Source organism: Buteo buteo, chromosome 5, assembly GCF_964188355.1.
Source record: "Buteo buteo chromosome 5, bButBut1.hap1.1, whole genome shotgun sequence".
NCBI lineage: Eukaryota > Metazoa > Chordata > Aves > Accipitriformes > Accipitridae > Buteo > Buteo buteo.
The window spans coordinates 24,981,433-24,997,850 of NC_134175.1; the positions used below are offsets into that span (position 1 = coordinate 24,981,433).

General features: G+C 49.9%; 1 protein-coding gene across 13 annotated transcripts in view; it reads right to left on the reverse strand.

Annotated features, from left to right (window-relative positions):
* The window catches only part of NRP2 (neuropilin 2), a 93,887-nt gene that overhangs the window by 16,749 nt on the left and 60,720 nt on the right, over positions 1-16,418 (reverse strand). For 7 of the 13 annotated variants that reach the window (XM_075028220.1, XM_075028219.1, XM_075028224.1 and 4 more), the window contains 3 exons: positions 8,522-8,784; positions 6,494-6,590; positions 3,985-4,026 (listed from right to left, as the gene is read on the reverse strand). In XM_075028220.1, the coding sequence (XP_074884321.1) occupies positions 3,985-4,026; positions 6,494-6,590; positions 8,522-8,784 (402 nt within the window). The remainder of the gene's footprint in view (positions 1-3,984; positions 4,027-6,493; positions 6,591-8,521; positions 8,785-16,418) is intronic. The other 6 variants (XM_075028225.1, XM_075028222.1, XM_075028226.1 and 3 more) reach the window with 1 other exon arrangement.

Below are 16,418 nucleotides of genomic sequence, written 5' to 3' on the forward strand. Positions count from 1 at the left end.
AGAGCCCGTTGCCGTCTCTCACCGCAGATCCAGCTGGCCAAGCTGCTTCAGACCCGCAGGCGGCCCACCGCCATCCCCAATGGATCAGCAACACTTCGCCTGCGCCTGACAGCACCGGGGCGCGGGCCTGACCCCCGGGAAGATCGCAGGTCTGCTCGCTGTGCAGAGGCCACTTGTGTTTACGCTCGGTGACAGCCTCTGCTTACATAGCGCCTTGCTCCAGCAAGAGGTTTACAGGCGAACAGCCTCTCACACCACCGATATGCACTGGGCCCCGCTGGTGGAAACTGGGGTGGGGAGAGGGCGGCAGGTGTCAGGGATGCTGACAGCTCCCGAGCTTGCGGGCGAGCAGCGCTCCCCTCTGAAGAACAGAGGGAAGGAAGGTTTGCACAGCCTCCCGACGGCTGGACATTGCCTGGCGCAAGGCTGGGAATACAAACGGTGGGTCTGGCCATAGAGGAGCCCCCTCCCCACACACCTCTGCCCTGTGCCTGCCTGGGGATGGAGGGAAGCAGCGTGATACGCCCCAGATGATCCCGCTTGTGGGAAGGGATCCCTGGGGACCTCGAGGCAGCTGCGGGTTCAGTACAACTTCTGCTTGGCTCTGACCGGCTCCAGATGTCCCCATGCAGCAGCCAGGGCTGCAAGTATGAGGGGTGGTGCAGAGCCCCTCCTCAGCCCTGTTTCCGTACCTCGCAGCCCTGCTGAGGAGATAGCAGAAGTCTGGAGAGTTCATTTAGCAACTGAAGTCATTAAGGAATCACACTCAGTTGTCTCTAAGCCCTAACGAAGCCAATTCCCAACATTAATGATTGTTCTTCCTTACACTGTCAGCCACTAAATATAGCTGCCCATCCACTCAGCACACAGCGCTGATGTTATCTGCTCTGTTTTTACTGGCTCTGCTGCTCTCTGGAAGTTTTCTCTTATATCAGTGGAAAAGTTCTCTGCTCAGGGAGATGGAAAAAAAAATCCATCTTCTTAACTTAATAATTTTTCCACTCCCCTTTGCCTTCTGCCACACACACACACACACACTTGCCCTTCCTCATTTATTCACTAGGGCTCTTGTCTTAATAAAGGAACGCCTCCCGCTGTTGCTGTCAAGTTTGTGGGTGCTGTGTTTATGCATAGCTTAGGACACCGGTCAACGGAAATCTGATTTAATCCCTACAGAGTGGATGCCTTAATGTGGGTGTGCTGCTGCACTCACACCTCCAACCTGGCCAGGTACAGCCCCCTCCTCTTCCCAACAGGGAAGACTCTACACGGACCAGTTTTAGAGCTGTGCAGCAGAAATCAAAACCCAAAAGAAGCAAGAGCAAATGTCATCTGGGGAAAAAAAGGAGAAAATCCTTTCCAGAGAGCCTCCTAGAGGGCTGCCTGCCTTGCTCTGCCACTGCTTTGTCACAGCTCGTATTCCTCTCTGAAATCACTGACATTAACGACTGTGGACAAGCAACACAGCTGGACTTTTCATAGATGGCACAGATGAAAGCAAGTATTACCTTCATTTAATCTGAATGCCACAGAACCAGTGTCAGCCTCAACCTCTTAATTGCTACCTTTCATTTCTCCAGGAAGATAACCCTGTCTTGATTTCAGGATACCTGGTGTGGGAGAATCCACCAGTCCCAAAGGCAAATTCTCCCCATGGTTTGTCTCCACGCTCTTTGGAATAAGTCTCTTATTTTTAACCTGGTATTTATCTAACTCCTTGCTTCGAGCTACTTGTTATACCTTTTCTTTAAGGGTGAGATGCATCAACTCTCAAATGCAGCACAGTTTAAGCACACTTGACTGGTCTTGTACGATCCCGACCCACCAGCTGAAAGATATTCCACCCACACAATTCTCTTATTATTTGCCTTGTGATCCTGGAAGGTGCATGTTTTCAGCTCTGCTCCCAAGTCAGGAGAGGAAGGATTTGCTATTATTTTTAATGGCATCTGACTTTTTCAGCTCATCAGGTAATTGCAAGAGTGGGGGCTACAGAACATCTCAATACTTCCTGCACAGTCTTTCCTCTCTGTCTCTCTTCTTTTCTCAGCTAGGGACTTCTTCCCCTCCTTTTACCCTCTCCTTCTGTTGGGTGTCTCTGTCTCCCTCATTTTAATTACTATCTTGCAGTCTACAGTCTTCATCTTCACTTCATATTTTCCCTCTGCATTTTGCTCTTTCCCTGGTCACTTCATCCCTCTGTCTCATCTATTCCTGCTCATCAGCCAGGGAAACCTTTTCGACATTTGCTGCAGTTGCTCACCTATTGTGACCAGTGCTAGGATGTCCTTGAGGGAGCTAGCAATGGGCAGGAGCCCACTGGCATAAGCTGGTGAGCTCCTGTGTGAAGGGGAGGTGTGCCTGCAACAGCACCTGCCTGTGGTGCTCAGGCACCTCACTGTGCTGGGCACAGCAAATGCTGTCCCTACCCAGCCAGTGTGCCCTGGGGAATACGATGGAGAAACGGAGGCATACAGGCAGCAAGGCATGGGGTGAAGAGGAAAACAACATGAGTTAGCAGGACTTTGGGATAGACTTGGTGTGAGGACCCAGAAGGAGGTTCAAACTGAAGATGACACACGTGTTACAAGCCCCAGAAGACAAGGATGGTGTCTGCAAAATAGGTACCAGCCCAGGCCCAGGAGAACATGGAGTGATGGTGTAAGTAAGGAAAGGTTGTGAGGCTTTAACTGTCAACTGAGAATATTGCAGCAGCTTTTCAGTGACACCACAAGCCTGAGTAGCAGATAAATAAGCAAGATAAAAACAAGCAACCCCAAATTCCTAGTTGCTACAGTATGGGTATGACTGTAAAATATGGTGTTATGCCCTGCGCATGTCCCTCCCATTGGTAACGCTCGACAGCCTGCGTCACACCCCAGGGACGGAGTCGTGCACGTGACTTCAGTCTTGGTGTCTACTTTTCCTTTACTGCCACAGCTTCCAACGCACGTACCCACCAGAGACAGCTTTGCCCTGCACAGAAACATAGCTGCTTCTAGGGTAGAGCCCAGCCATATCTTACAGCCCACCAGCAGAGTAGGTGATGGGAAGAGTATGGACATCATGTCCAAGTGAAAGCAAAGGGTGCATTGACTGAACTGACAAAACAACCTTCAAAGTTAAGGGGAGCCCCAAGTTTGCTTTTCATCACAACACAACCCCCAGATGCATTCCTGAAGAGGCAGGCAGGAAAACAAAATCCAAAATCAAAACGCAGGAAAAGAACCTCAGACAGACTAAACTGATCTTTCCCACAAAAGCAGACAGCTTTTCCCACCCCAGAGCAAGACAAACAGCATCCCCACTGACTGCTCAAAGAGCTAGGCAGTTTTTCTGAGTTCCTCACCTTTTCTCTTACTCTGTAGGTTTGATCAGAGAAATACCGGTTTCTGTCCTCCAGGCTAGTATTAAGCTATTAAATGCACTATTTCACCTTGTTTTCCTTTTATTGACTGTCACCTTCAGAGCTCCTCATGGCAGTTTGCTCTCCCACTTCTACCTCCCAACTCCCTTCCCCTTCCAAGCAGACCGGCCCCACCCTCCTTCCCCAGCAGCTCGAACACCACCACTGCCAGAGCATCTATAAAGAACCCCCCCCCCACTAACTTAAGTCACTGACACTCTTTTCACTTTTAATCGGCTACTGTTTTTTTGTTTAAGTCAGTTGATAATTATCCTTTATTCCTCAGCCTTCCCATTTTGGGGTCAGCTGCTCTTCAGGAGGGTGAATACCTCATGATGGCAGGTTTCCTAATGCTATTCAGTCCCAAGACAGCAGGAATTGTCTGTTTGCCTGCTCCCTGTCACCTAGCAGGAGTCAGAGGGTGCCACCTCCTGCTGCTGCGGCAGGGGAGGCTTAGCACACACTTGCCATTTCACTGCTCAGAACATTTGCTGTTTGTACAAGCACGCACATTGCTTTCCTTCAATGTAATAGCCCATGCCAGCCGAAAGAAACCACTGAGAGAAGTGCAGTTTTACCTGGAAAGTAGAAGTTCTCACCTGGGAAAGCTGTGATGGGTTCTGCAAAGGAAAAAACCAAAAACTAGTATTAGAGAAGGGAATATTACACACAAGGCCACAGTTCATGTCACTGTTGATTTGCAGCAGCCAAGTGGAGCAGGCGTGCAGCTCTGCCCCACAGAAGCCACTCGCTGGGAACAGCACAGGATGCTAGCCAACCTCCCCAGGACAGGGAGAAACCTGTCTCAGCTGGGGACTGATCAGACACAATAAGCTTCAACTCAGACACAGACTTCAGAGGAAAATATGTCCGAGGTTGAGGGTCATTTGGATTCAACTGGCTGGCCTGAGTCATCCAAAGACAAAGCCCCACCTGGCCCAGTCATGAAACTGTGAAACTCCCTAAAATTTGCAAGAGCAGTTTGGTTTCTGGCTCAACTCTGGCATCGTTATTCACATGGGAACTGTGTGGCAACATCTGGGCATCAATGCCATGCTCCCCTCCATCTCACAGTGATAAGAAACAAAGGTAAGTGATTTTTTTTCTTTTTTCAAGATACTTTGAAGAAGTAATCTATTACAAATTACTGGATCTGAAAAGCAATAATCGGTACTTATTACTGATTACCTTCTGGCAGAAGTAATAGACTTCTGATTATTTTTAGATTACTTCTGCATTATGCCTGTGAGTCACAGAACCAGACTCTGGCTCTACTGAGCGCTATGAAATCATCACTCAAGTTCAGAATGTGAATGACACATTTGTCAAAGGAAAAAATTATTGTGACTTATTAGTGTTCTTTCACGCTAAAAAGGAATCAGATTACTTCCCAGGATTACATTTGAAAAAACAGTAGCCTGTGCTGGAGTCAGCTATTCTCATGGCTCTAACAGGGAGAGAGCAGCACTGTATCTCTACTATTTCATTATTATTTTGGTGACATCAGAAATGACCTATAAGTTATGTTAAAGTTTGCAGTGGGAGCCCCTGGTTAGAAATGATCTGAAACAAACTGTCCTTATCGGTTTTAAGATTCCCATTAAACTTCCTAGAATGGGTCAAATAATTTTGTGTAGCAGTTTGGTGTTATTTTTATGGCTGGCAACACTTGAAACATTATAATTTATTAATGTTTTTGTCTGAAATACTAAGTTTTAGGTTCATGAGGCCCAAGATACAGTAACACTGGAGCTAGGTGAATTGCTGAGCTCAAAAGAAGTTAGATAGGAAATGCTATTAATGTTAATCATCAGTCTTGCTTCTTTTTAATGCCATAGAAGGCAAGGGATTAAAACACCACTGTCAAGCCTTAAATACAGGGAATTTGACATATGGAGTATTAGCTCTTTTGGCAGATGGGAGACCAGCAGAGTTCAAAGCATCAAAGAAACTGGGACCAACGGCGCTCAAGTGCATCTCTGGGGCAGTCCTGACCCTCTGTTCTATTATTAATGCTGGTTCTTGCACCATCTTCACCATCGCCTGCCTGCACAGGGCGGCAAGCGATGCGACCAGCCCTTCCTAGGCATAATTTGTCCCGTACCTCATCCCCCGAGATACACCCCTTGGAAGAGAGCATCTGTCCCGCTTGGGTTAGGAGGCACCAGAATTCTCCCCTCCCTTGGTGGGTGTGAGGAGAGCAGCTTCACTGAATGGGGCCTTTCAAAGCCCAAAGGGGAGAGAGGCTCTGCTCTTCCTGACTTTTAACACCGACTTCAGGATGGGTCAGACACTTTGCAGGTGTTTAACAATGAAACACACCTCTCCCAGGGCATGCAGAAGAGCAGGGCCTTCCTACTGTGGGCAGCTCCCAGCACAGATCCCACTAATTGAATATTACTGGTCCCACGTTCAGCTGGGATGGCTCTAAATCTACAACCAAGCTAGATGGCGACCAGAGTTATCAGAGTGCATGCGTGGATACACCAGGTAGAGGAACAGGGCAGGGCAATGGCTCCACCAGCAAACTGCTAAAATACACTTTTTTTGCTCTCTTTTTTTTTTAAAGTCCTCTCTGTCTTTCACATTGAATAAATCCACCTGGCTTTTGGCCTGGTTTGGGGAATGGTGAATTCTAGGACAAAAATTTCTTTTGTTATTCTGCTAACATTGCTGTAAAACCCCTCTGCTATTTTATTTCTTATTAGAGAAGACTCCTTTTGAACTCATCAGCGCCTCTAAGTGTGTAATACTGACTGACAGCTGGTTTCTTTTGTCCAGCACTTTCCTTTTAAATTTGGTGTATGTCCTTATCACATAGAAGAGTCCTCGGTAACCCTCGGCTGCTCTTTCAGCTTTGCGCAGCAGACATGTGCTTCCTGCCTCTCACACCAAAGCAGCCAGAGCCCCCATCCCCCAGAGACTGACTCCCCCTCATTTCTTTCATGGACAAGGAAAGTCCCAGCTGACATCCAGAAACTCCCAGTAACTCAATCAGGGGAAAAGTGGCCCACTGGCAGCCTGCGAGCGAAAGCTCTCCAGCCCCAGCTGCCCACCCCCACCACCCCTGGCCCCCGTGGCACGTACCCATGCAGTTCTCCAGCGGGATGTCGGTGCCTAGCCGGATGTCATCGAGGGCTAGCTCTCCTGAGTGGCCATTGCGTATAAATCCCTCAAACACAATCTGTGAGAAATCAGGACAGAAATGTCAATGCTAAGCTGGGAGACAGACAGTGGCTGCTGTTCCTGAGGGAAAAGGCAGGAAATCTGCTCCTGGCTTTCCCTGCACACCTGCAGATGACCTGAGACTAGTCCTGTTTCCTTGCCCTGCCTCTGCCACCCCTTCCCCAGTGAAAGCTGCCCCAGGTTTGGCAGAAAGATCATTACCTGGCCTGGCAGCACTTGGCTTGCAATTTGTTCAATGAAACGCCTCTCGCACGGAATAAAGACTCCGTGAACCAACGTTCTGCATTGGAGGCCACCCCCCAGCCCTTGTGCAAATTATGCAAGTGGCATAACACTGACTTACAGCAGCAGCAGATTTGGCCCGTGGTATTAACTGGGCTATGATCAGAAAAAGGAAGGGAAGGACACAAAATGCACAGCTACATTAACTGTAAAGTGCTGTTCCCATCAACATTACATAAGAAGTATTGAAATGTTAGAGGAGAAGGGTCAATTTATTCCTACTTAATCACAGGCAAAACATATTTACAAAAATAAATAGAGTCGTTAGCTCTAAGAACTGCTGAGTGGAGAGACTTGCATTATTTACATAATGATGCCATTATTTAGCTAATGCCGGTATATTCACATTTAACACATAAAGTAGTCAGCCAGTGCCCATCATTCTTATCTGTAGGCATATTGTGTTTACTGGCATTTTATTAAAAAGCCAAACACATGCATGCAAACTAGTCATGCAGCTCCAGTGCAAAGCTTCTGCTTTATATCTCCCTGCCTGCTCTCGAGGGTCCAAATAATTTCCTAGGGATATGTCTTTCACAAACCTCCTCTCCCTATTTTAGGTGCCCCCTTTCATCTGGGGTGCCTGGGCAGCCGGGACTCATGCTTGCCCACAAGGACACCTCCCTAAAGGGCTGGGCATCTGACTGAGCAGGGACAGAGTGTCAGAGCTGTTGGTCCCAAGCTCAGGCCATCAACCCACGTGGGAGGCAGCAGTTTGGAGGGGTCAGTAACCTGAGAGCAGCAGCTCCCCAGGTCAGGGTCGGGGCTGGGAGCAGGCTGGAGCAAGGCTCCCTGCCAGGGTGGTCATCGAAGTGCTGCCTGAAGCCTGAAAGTACATGTTTCCTTCTGCTTTGGAGGGTGCCGGACTCCATGCTGATGCTCGTTAACAAGTGACAACAGTAGCCCTGGCTCCCTGGCAAATGGCACGCTGCCCGGAAGGGCTAACCACGCCAAAGGCACTCCTGGAAGCAGCAGCCTCGCCGCGGGGTGCTGGCATGGCCGTGCCAGCGGGGCTCAGGCGGCTGCAGCGAGCAGCATGGCTCCCTCCAGCTCATCCCTCCCGCCCCCTCTAATCTGACAGTGGGACAGGGCCTTCATCCCACAGCGCTGCACCCAGCCCTCTGATCTGGTCTAAGGTACCCAACAAGCGGATTCACAACAAACCTGCGTTCCCTCTTCCTTCTCCCTGTCAGCACTTGCAGCCCAGCCTGAAGAAGGGCTGTTTGCTGCCTACCTTTAAAAGCTGGCTGTGCCCCCTCCCAGCTTCCCACTTCTCCTGGCTGCAGGGTTTGGGTTTGCTCCCTGGAGCTGCGTGCCTGCCTCTGGTCAGACTATCTAATGACCATCAGTTGTGGGGGGAAAAATGCACAAAACAAAATGAAAAAAAAAAAAAAGAAGGGAAAATATTTGCAAAGTGGGAGATTGGAGGAATGTAAAAGGCAACAGGCTGAACAAAAGCCCAAGTCTGTGCAGAAGACAGGCACTCTCTGAATAACAAACAGTGTCGTTTAGTTACTATGGTAACTCGAGAAACACAATGAAAACAGTCACATTCCCTAATGATGAATGGGGCCTGGCTCTGAAACACTGAAATAAAGATGCTGGAGATGCCGGCCCGATCCAGCACACCTTCCCCGAGCATCTTACCCGGTACTCCATGTCGTAGCTCGGCAAGATGACGCGACCTTCCCTCCACTCCTCCCCTTGGTCCTCCATGATGACCCACAGTGCCTTGTGCTCCTGGCTGGCTTCCCGCCAGACCCGCAGCATCACCCCGTTGCTGCCCCACGCCTGGTACTGGAAGACCATGCAGACAGCGCTCTGGGGCAGATAGATGGTGGGGCTGATAAGCCGGGCTCGCTGGCCTTCCCTCCTTCCGCTGCTCTGCAGCTGCAGGTAATTCTTGCCATCTATTCAAAGAGGAAAACACCGTTACATTATTTTCTGTGGCCACTTGCAACAAGCGTCTCACCTCCTGCCAGGTGGCTTTGGCAGTGCCGGGCAGGCTCCCACACCCACACCCACGCCCGCAGGAGTGGGTGTCTGGCACCGGCACCCCCCTTGTGCACAGCAAGCCATGCCGCTGCTGCGCCCTGGGCAGGGCGTCGAGGAGCACGCTTCCCTCGCCAGCCACCACTGTTTGGTAGGAGACCGACAGCAAAACCAGAAAGCGGTAAGCTGAAGATCGACATAATTAGGAGAAGTTACAAGAGCAGTTATTGTCAGAAGCAGTGACGCCACGATAATGACATTGCGGGGGTGGGGGCGTGTTTATTCTGCTGGGAGCTTGCTCAGCGAACAAGCCTGAGGTGGGTTTTTCTAACCGCTGGTGCTGAAGACTCATCTTGGGATGGGGATCTCAAGCTGTGTTTATCCTGCCTCTTTTCATCCCCAGCAGTAAATACTCCACAATCAGGATCTAGCTGACAATTTTGTTTTGAGGATACGCGTGACAAAATGAAAGCCTGGCTCTCAGTTTTTCTGTAATGCAGCAAAACAGCCCCTAAAGCACAGCTCAGAGGAAGGACGTGGTCCCAGTGAGTGAAGTATGCACAGGTGATAACCGGGTAGTTGCAAATTTGAAGGTAGCTGAAATACATACAGCAGGGGATTCACTTGCTTTAATATTACATTTATATTGAGCCATGCTTTTTGTCAGTCCTCAGGGAGGAGATTCAGTATGTTTGATATCCCAGGAGAAGTTCAAGGCTGAGACTGGAATTGGAAATACTTGATCTGAATACCAACAGCAGCAAAAGCCCACGGATACAAATCCCTGGGCATGGCTGATTTGGTCTGGAATCAGTGGTTTCCAGCCCTCTCTGATGAGAAGCCTCCTCAAGGAGTTTCCCATTTGCAGCTTGGATGCCTGAATTCCCTTAGCACAGACTGAAAGCCAAGCGTGTAGCTGATCTGATCCTTATGTGTCCCCCACATCAAGACCAATGGCAGGACAGAGTCCCTTGGGTTGCTCTGACTGCAGTGCCTGCAGTACAAGGTGACACAGGCCAATGACAAATATTGCCATATTTTGCGTTTCACGCAACAGAGGGATGAACATGCTTGCTCTTGCTACACAGTGGGCAAGTGTCACTGATGCTTCATGCCAGCATGTGCAAGCCCTCCCGCAGCCCAGGGGGGTTACCTCTGCCCCAGGACCACACCTCAGGGTCTGTCACTTCCTTTCCCCACATCTTAGCCCGCTGCGCTTGACAGGCAAAGCTCTGAGCAGCAGCTTGCCTCCTGCTTGCCCTGCTCCTTCTACGGCTTCAGTGCCCACAGCAATGGCAGGAAAGCAGCGTCTGCACTGAGAGTGCTTGCAAAGTGCACCCAAAACATCTCCAAAACTTAAACCAGAAAGACCTGAACTTAGACCCCAGTTCCTGAGCATCAAAAGACAGGTCCCACCCAGAAAACAGCGGCTGACGTCGTTGCCGCTCAGCAATCCGGTGACATCCCAGCCCAAGGGAGACGTATCAGTGGCTGCACAGCCACTGGCCCTGCCCGAAGTTTGTCACTGCCAGAGAGCTGGGCTGAAACCAACCACCGTGAGCTACACAGCTTTCTAAAATAAATACAGGACAAGACAGTGGAAAGATTTGCCATCACTCTACTCCTGGGATGTATGATCAAAATATTTCAAAAGCGTATCCGCTCCATATGAACTTTCACCGATTCTGCTGCGTGAAGGACAAATCTGTCCCTGACCAGTCACATAAAGAAAGTGCAACATTTTCCAGCAATATTTTCCAGCACCTATGAAATGTACTTGGGCCACTTGGCACTTCATGCCAACAAACAGTAGCAGAAAAAAAGATGAAAGCATGTTTGCCCACTCCTGCTCGAGTGAATCACTTGAAAAGGTACCATGCCGTTCTCTAATGGAGTGTTCTTGTGATTTACCTCAGAGTGGTAGTGGTGGAGGAGGAGATGTGGGATATAAACAAGTGGAGGAAATAATAAAAAAAAAAGAAAAGAACAAGCTGTACTCCATGCCTAAGGAGTGATAAGGCATAATAAGTCATCAAGGTCTTCTGAATTAAAATCCTCTTTTTGTAATTCACTACAAGCCTCTTCAAAGAAAAAAGCAACAACAACAAGAAAAAAGCAGCAACAACAAACAAGGTGGAAGAGCAAATCAGACTGCGATCATACAATTATCTCACAGCTGAAATGGTCTCACAGGCAAATCTTTAATAAAAGCACCAGTGAGGCTCAAGAATGATCAAATCCAGATCCTCAAAGTTCAGGACCGACCTTCAGTGCCAGTATCTAGGCAGCCTGAGTGAGTGCAGGGATGCAAGCCATCCTTGGATCCACCCAAAGCCCACAGCTGACCACAGGGGACTATGTTAATTGTGCAGCTGGACATCCCTCACGATCCCCACCCCTCTCTGGGAGCCGGTGGTACCCAGCATCGCTGCTTCTGCTACTTCAGCCAAAGAGCCTGTGTGCCTCTGAGTCACATCCCTCCCACCAGGGAAGATACCAACCTCCTGTTTGTTCCCATTCCTATCAGGCTGTGAAATCAAATAAACTCCTAAACTGCAGCCAAAACCGATGCTCCCCTCAACCACACAGGCTCTTTCAGAGCCACAGGAGCCCTCCCAAGCCCTGCACCTCCTGTGCTTCCCTCCCAGCACTTGCTGGGGCCCAGCGAGCTCTCCAGGACCTACTTGGCAGTCCCAAGGGCTGCAGGGAGGCTTGGTCTTCGGCTGATGAACCCAGCTGCTCCCCTGCAAGTAACAGTGGGTTTGGGCACCATGCGCTCCCGCTCCTGGTACCAGCTTCTGGAGCGGAGAGCTGAGTGCAAGCAGACACGACTTTCTGTGTCATTTGAAGATGAAATGGCTGGATCACTCTAATGGCTAGCTGGACCTTCTGAAAAGCCCCACAAATTTGCTGAGACTGACTGAACAAGGGCACTGTGGAGCTAATTGTTGGAACAGCATGTGGGAGCCTGGTGGTTCCAGTAGTCGCTCTGTTTGATACAGTAAATGGAAGCCTTTGGCACAGAAAGCACCTGAAAGGCTGATTTCCCCTGCTAAAACACTTGAAGGGAGCCTTGCAATGATGAGCTGATCAATCCTTCCAGGCTCAGAAATGCATTTTAATCTCTTTCCCAGAACTTTGCTTTGCAGCCTCTATTCCAGCTAACACAGCAGCTACATCCCCCACCGAACTGGCACTCGTAGTTCAAAGCACCGGCTCAAAAAAGGCAGGACAAACCTGCTCAGGCATTTTAACCTACCGCTGTTTTTGCAACCGATGCTACGGCATAAATCTCATGGAAGATTTATGGGATCATCTGGATGTAGGGGAGCCAGAGGAGCGTGAACATGCAACCATCCCCAGCCAGACGACGGCAGAGTCGCTTGTATGTGCACGGCAGTGAGTCCCGGATAAATCACCAGCCAGGCCCTGCAAACAAACCATCTGGCCAACGCCGTTTCCTCTTGGCGCGCCTGTCCCCTCCTGCTAGCAAGCCATCTGAGAGGACATTAGGGGCAGCGGGGGATGAAGCCTCGCGGTTTGGGTCAGGCTGCAAGCACGAGTCACGGCAGCCACCCCCTCTGCAAGGTCAGCCCGCCTGTGCTTGGGTCCTGCACGTCTTACCCCCTCTCCCAAGAAAAGCACCTTCCCTCATCGGTCTCAGCAGCACATCTGGAGGTTTTCCAGCAAAACATGTGGGGCAGGATGTACACAAGCAATTACTGAGATTTCAGATTCCCTCCGCATTTCCCCCTTGCTGGATGTTGTTGAATTACAGCTGCTGCTCCTACGGAGGACCCACGCTGAATTGCCTTATGTCCCTCCAAAGGTCACCGCACGCTTCTTCATTGCAGAGCTTGTTCCACGGTGTGTTTTAGTGGCAGCGCTGCAGCCCACCGGCAGCCACCTCTTGTCTGCCAAATCCCATAGGTGACACCTCTGCTCCAGGCCCTGCCTGCTGCCTGCACAGCCCCAAATGCCACCCTGATCATGCTGTGTCAGGGCCAAGGGGACGTCCCAGCGGGGCCTAATCCTGCCATTCTTCTGAGGCATGTGAACTGGAGGTTGAATCAGCCCTTGCCTTTTCCAGGGAGTGGATCAGCTCAGATACCCTGACAACTGCAGGGTGCTCTGGTAGCAGGGGGATGGCAGCTGCATGGATATGCAGACTGAAATTGGATAGTTAATGTATTTTTAATTTTTTTGGCAAATCATGCAAATTCACCTCAAAAGGCTGCCGCCGTTATTTCAGTGACAGGCCTCTCCTCAATGACAGACTTTCATTTACAAAAGGAAATCAATCCTCCGTAAAACTAATATTTATATTAACTAGATCACTGTGTCTGCTGGAAAATCCCCTCAATTTTGATTATGTGTTAATTAGCCTGCCAAGTCCTTGCCATTTCAGTCTCTAAATCAGTCCGTGAAAAGGCATAAAACCCCACACCGGCCCAGAACCAAGCCCTCCGCCTGCTCTCTGGAGCCTTTCTAATGGACAGGCCATTACATCCTCTCTCTTAATTAAGCCTCATGTCCTCAACAGCGCAGCACAATCGTGAGTCCTACTGCCTCCCCCCCGGGAGCGCAGCGAGGGCACAGCGTCCCTGACAAACCAAATGCCAATTAGAGCCTGACATTTATGCTAAGTGAGCTGATTGCCACAGTGCTGCGTCCACCACTAGCCTGGCAGGCACCCTGCATGCCCCTACATGAAAAGGTGTGTGCAGACCCACCCACACCCGGCGTCTCTGCATGCACAACGAGAGGCATTAACCGAGCCGGCACTTCCACCACACAGGCTGCACACTGCGGATTGCTCGCGCGCACGCACGCGTTCCTGAATCGGGCTCTGTGACTCACAGGCTGCTAAGTCACTGCTGCGAAGCGATGGAGTGATGCACGCACTAAGATTTGAGAGACAGTGTCTTGCTTTCCAGAGAGCATTCCAGCCCGGTTTTATAGGCAGTGTGTGTCACTGGTGCATAGGTCCAAAAAGTGACTAAGGACTCAGGCAAGCGGCGAAGAAATGGGTGAGCCCCAGAGGAATGGTTTCTTCTCCTCTGCCTCCAGCCCAGCCCAAGCGAGCAGGAGCTTTGCTGGCAATGCAGGGACAGACCATGGCCATGCCCCTTCTCTCATGAAAGACAGTACGGCCATGAGGACAGCCTGGCCCTAGCCTGTGGCTGGGGCACTCGCACAGCCCAGCCAATGCTCAGCAAACCTGCCGTGATCTGGGTACTGGGGCATCCCAGCTCCACCATGCTGCGGGCAGCCAAGGCATGAATGACTTTTTAGGGTTTGCTCTCCTCACTGTGCAAACGAGGGTCCAGAGAGCCATGTACAGCTTTGCTGAGAGGCAACCTGCACCACACGTGGGGGGAGCAGGGATAGACAGAGCCGGGTATGCGGCCTCCTTCCCACAGTGTGCAGCTGCTCACCCATTGCACAGAAGTGTTTGACTTTCACACCACCCCACATGCAAAACTCCCTCCTACTTCAAAGGGGACCGGGTTGATCCTAGAGGTCAAAATGTGTCCCCAGGGCACAAGCCCTGGGAGTAAGTCTCATGAGAGTAAATGCAGACCTAGTTCAGTCCAGCCCTCCTCCATTAACACCATGAAAACCTTTCTGCTGGTTTGGACAGAGTAGGATCAAGGCCTTCAGGCAGAAGTTCTCATGGATTGCAGGAAAAATATGAAACTTTCCCTTTTAAAGATCCCATGGGAAAAACACAGGCATGGTAAAGGGTCACCATCAGCTTAAAAACAGCTCAACATTTGTTTTCCTTAAAAAATAAGATCTTATGAAACTTCAGAGCACTACAAACATTCCTCTGCTGGAAACGCTTTGAAACAAATAAACCTCTCCCTGCAGCGCCTGCAACCCGAATGAGCAGCATTCCTGACCCTCAAAGCCAGCAAGGCTGTGGCCCACAACAGAAGCTCTCAGTGGGTTTTTGCAGCCCAGCCTAAGAGCTACGTGGTCAGGAGAGCTGCAAGGTTAAAATCGCTTCCTTTTCTGCGTGCATGTACAGCTGCCAACATCCAAACAACACAGTGTTCACAATGCTGCTGGGGCTCTGACCCCAGTGCTGTGCTCACCCAAATGAGAAGCAGCGTGTGGTAGAGGTGCAGACCCCACAGTGCTCTTCTAGGACCACAAGGTTATTTACTTAATGACTGCAAGAAAAGGGGAGGGGGAAAAAAATGGGCAAAACACACCAATTCCAGTTTTTCAGTGTTGACTTATTAGCGTAGCATCACTGAGAGCAATGCAACCTCACCTACCAGCTAAGGATACAACCCAGGATCTTCATACCCTTTGGGATCAAGACCCTGGTGAAATTCAAAGACAGTGAAGAGTTGAGGTTCCCAACTTACAAACTCAGATTTATTTTCAGGTCTTAAGACCTCTATCTTGACACCAATGGCATATTGCCATTGCGTGTAGCAGAAGGGGGGGATGAAACTTCATTGAAAGCTGAACTTGTTGCTCCTTGAAGCTTGCTAGGTGCAGCTAAGGGGAATCTTCCTACAGATGGGAAGCATCTGAAAATCCATAGAGGGGAAAAATCCTCGCAGTCTCTTGCGGGGAATGGAAAAGGTAGCAACAGTATTTTCTAGGCTTGCAAAGGGCAGGGTAACAGCTGGAACCATGTTGGGTTTCTGCTGAGTTGGGCACTTTGGGTCCACTTTTACCAATGGGGTCTGCAAACGTGTAACAGGAGCCTGCAGGAGAGGACGTGGAGCTAATGCATGGTGCGAAGAGCCCAAGGAACACAGGGCTAAAAAAAGAAACGCAGAGCTGCCTGAAAGAGTATCTTGGAAATAAAAATAGTGGAATGAGAGCAGTGGGTGTCTTGTCAGTCTCGAGAAGTTCTCCGTGCCAAAGATGAGGAGGAATTGCATGCAGCACATAAAATGAAATCGGGAGATATCTGAGGAATTCAGGCCCGTCTCTCAGCAGACTTTTCTAATCAAGTGCCTCACAGAGGATATTTCACCATGGTCACTTCCTTCCCCCTCTCTCTCATGCAGACTGAGCCAGGGCTCTTCCTTTCATTATTATTTTTTTCCCTTTTAATTTTAATTTTTGTTTTTTTGCCATTTTCAGAAGAAACAGAAACACATCCCACATGGCTCTTAAAGGCACAGCACATTTCCTTGCTACTGTGGAACAGCCACGGCCTCTAGCCTGAGCCAGCACCTTTAAATCAGAGTAAATTGGGCTCCAGCGGTTTTGAGTTCCCGTTAGCTTTTGGCCTGCCCCTAAACCAAGCACAGCTGCTCTCCTTCACCCAACTGCTCACCCCAGGGTGAGGAATTCACAAGGAGAGACCACCCCGAACAAGGGCTTTTAATTCCCCGCTCCCTGGAGTCTGAGGATGAATTTTCTAAGTAGAAACAAAGTGCTGGAGGGAGCGCGAGGGAAAGGCACGGGAAGAATGGGGGAGTGTGAACCAAACAATGCTTCAATTCTGTCCCTGCCGAGGGGCTGGCATCGCCTCTTTTTCATGTTTCTCGAGTTGCTTTTAAAAGCTGTGCGGGGATGA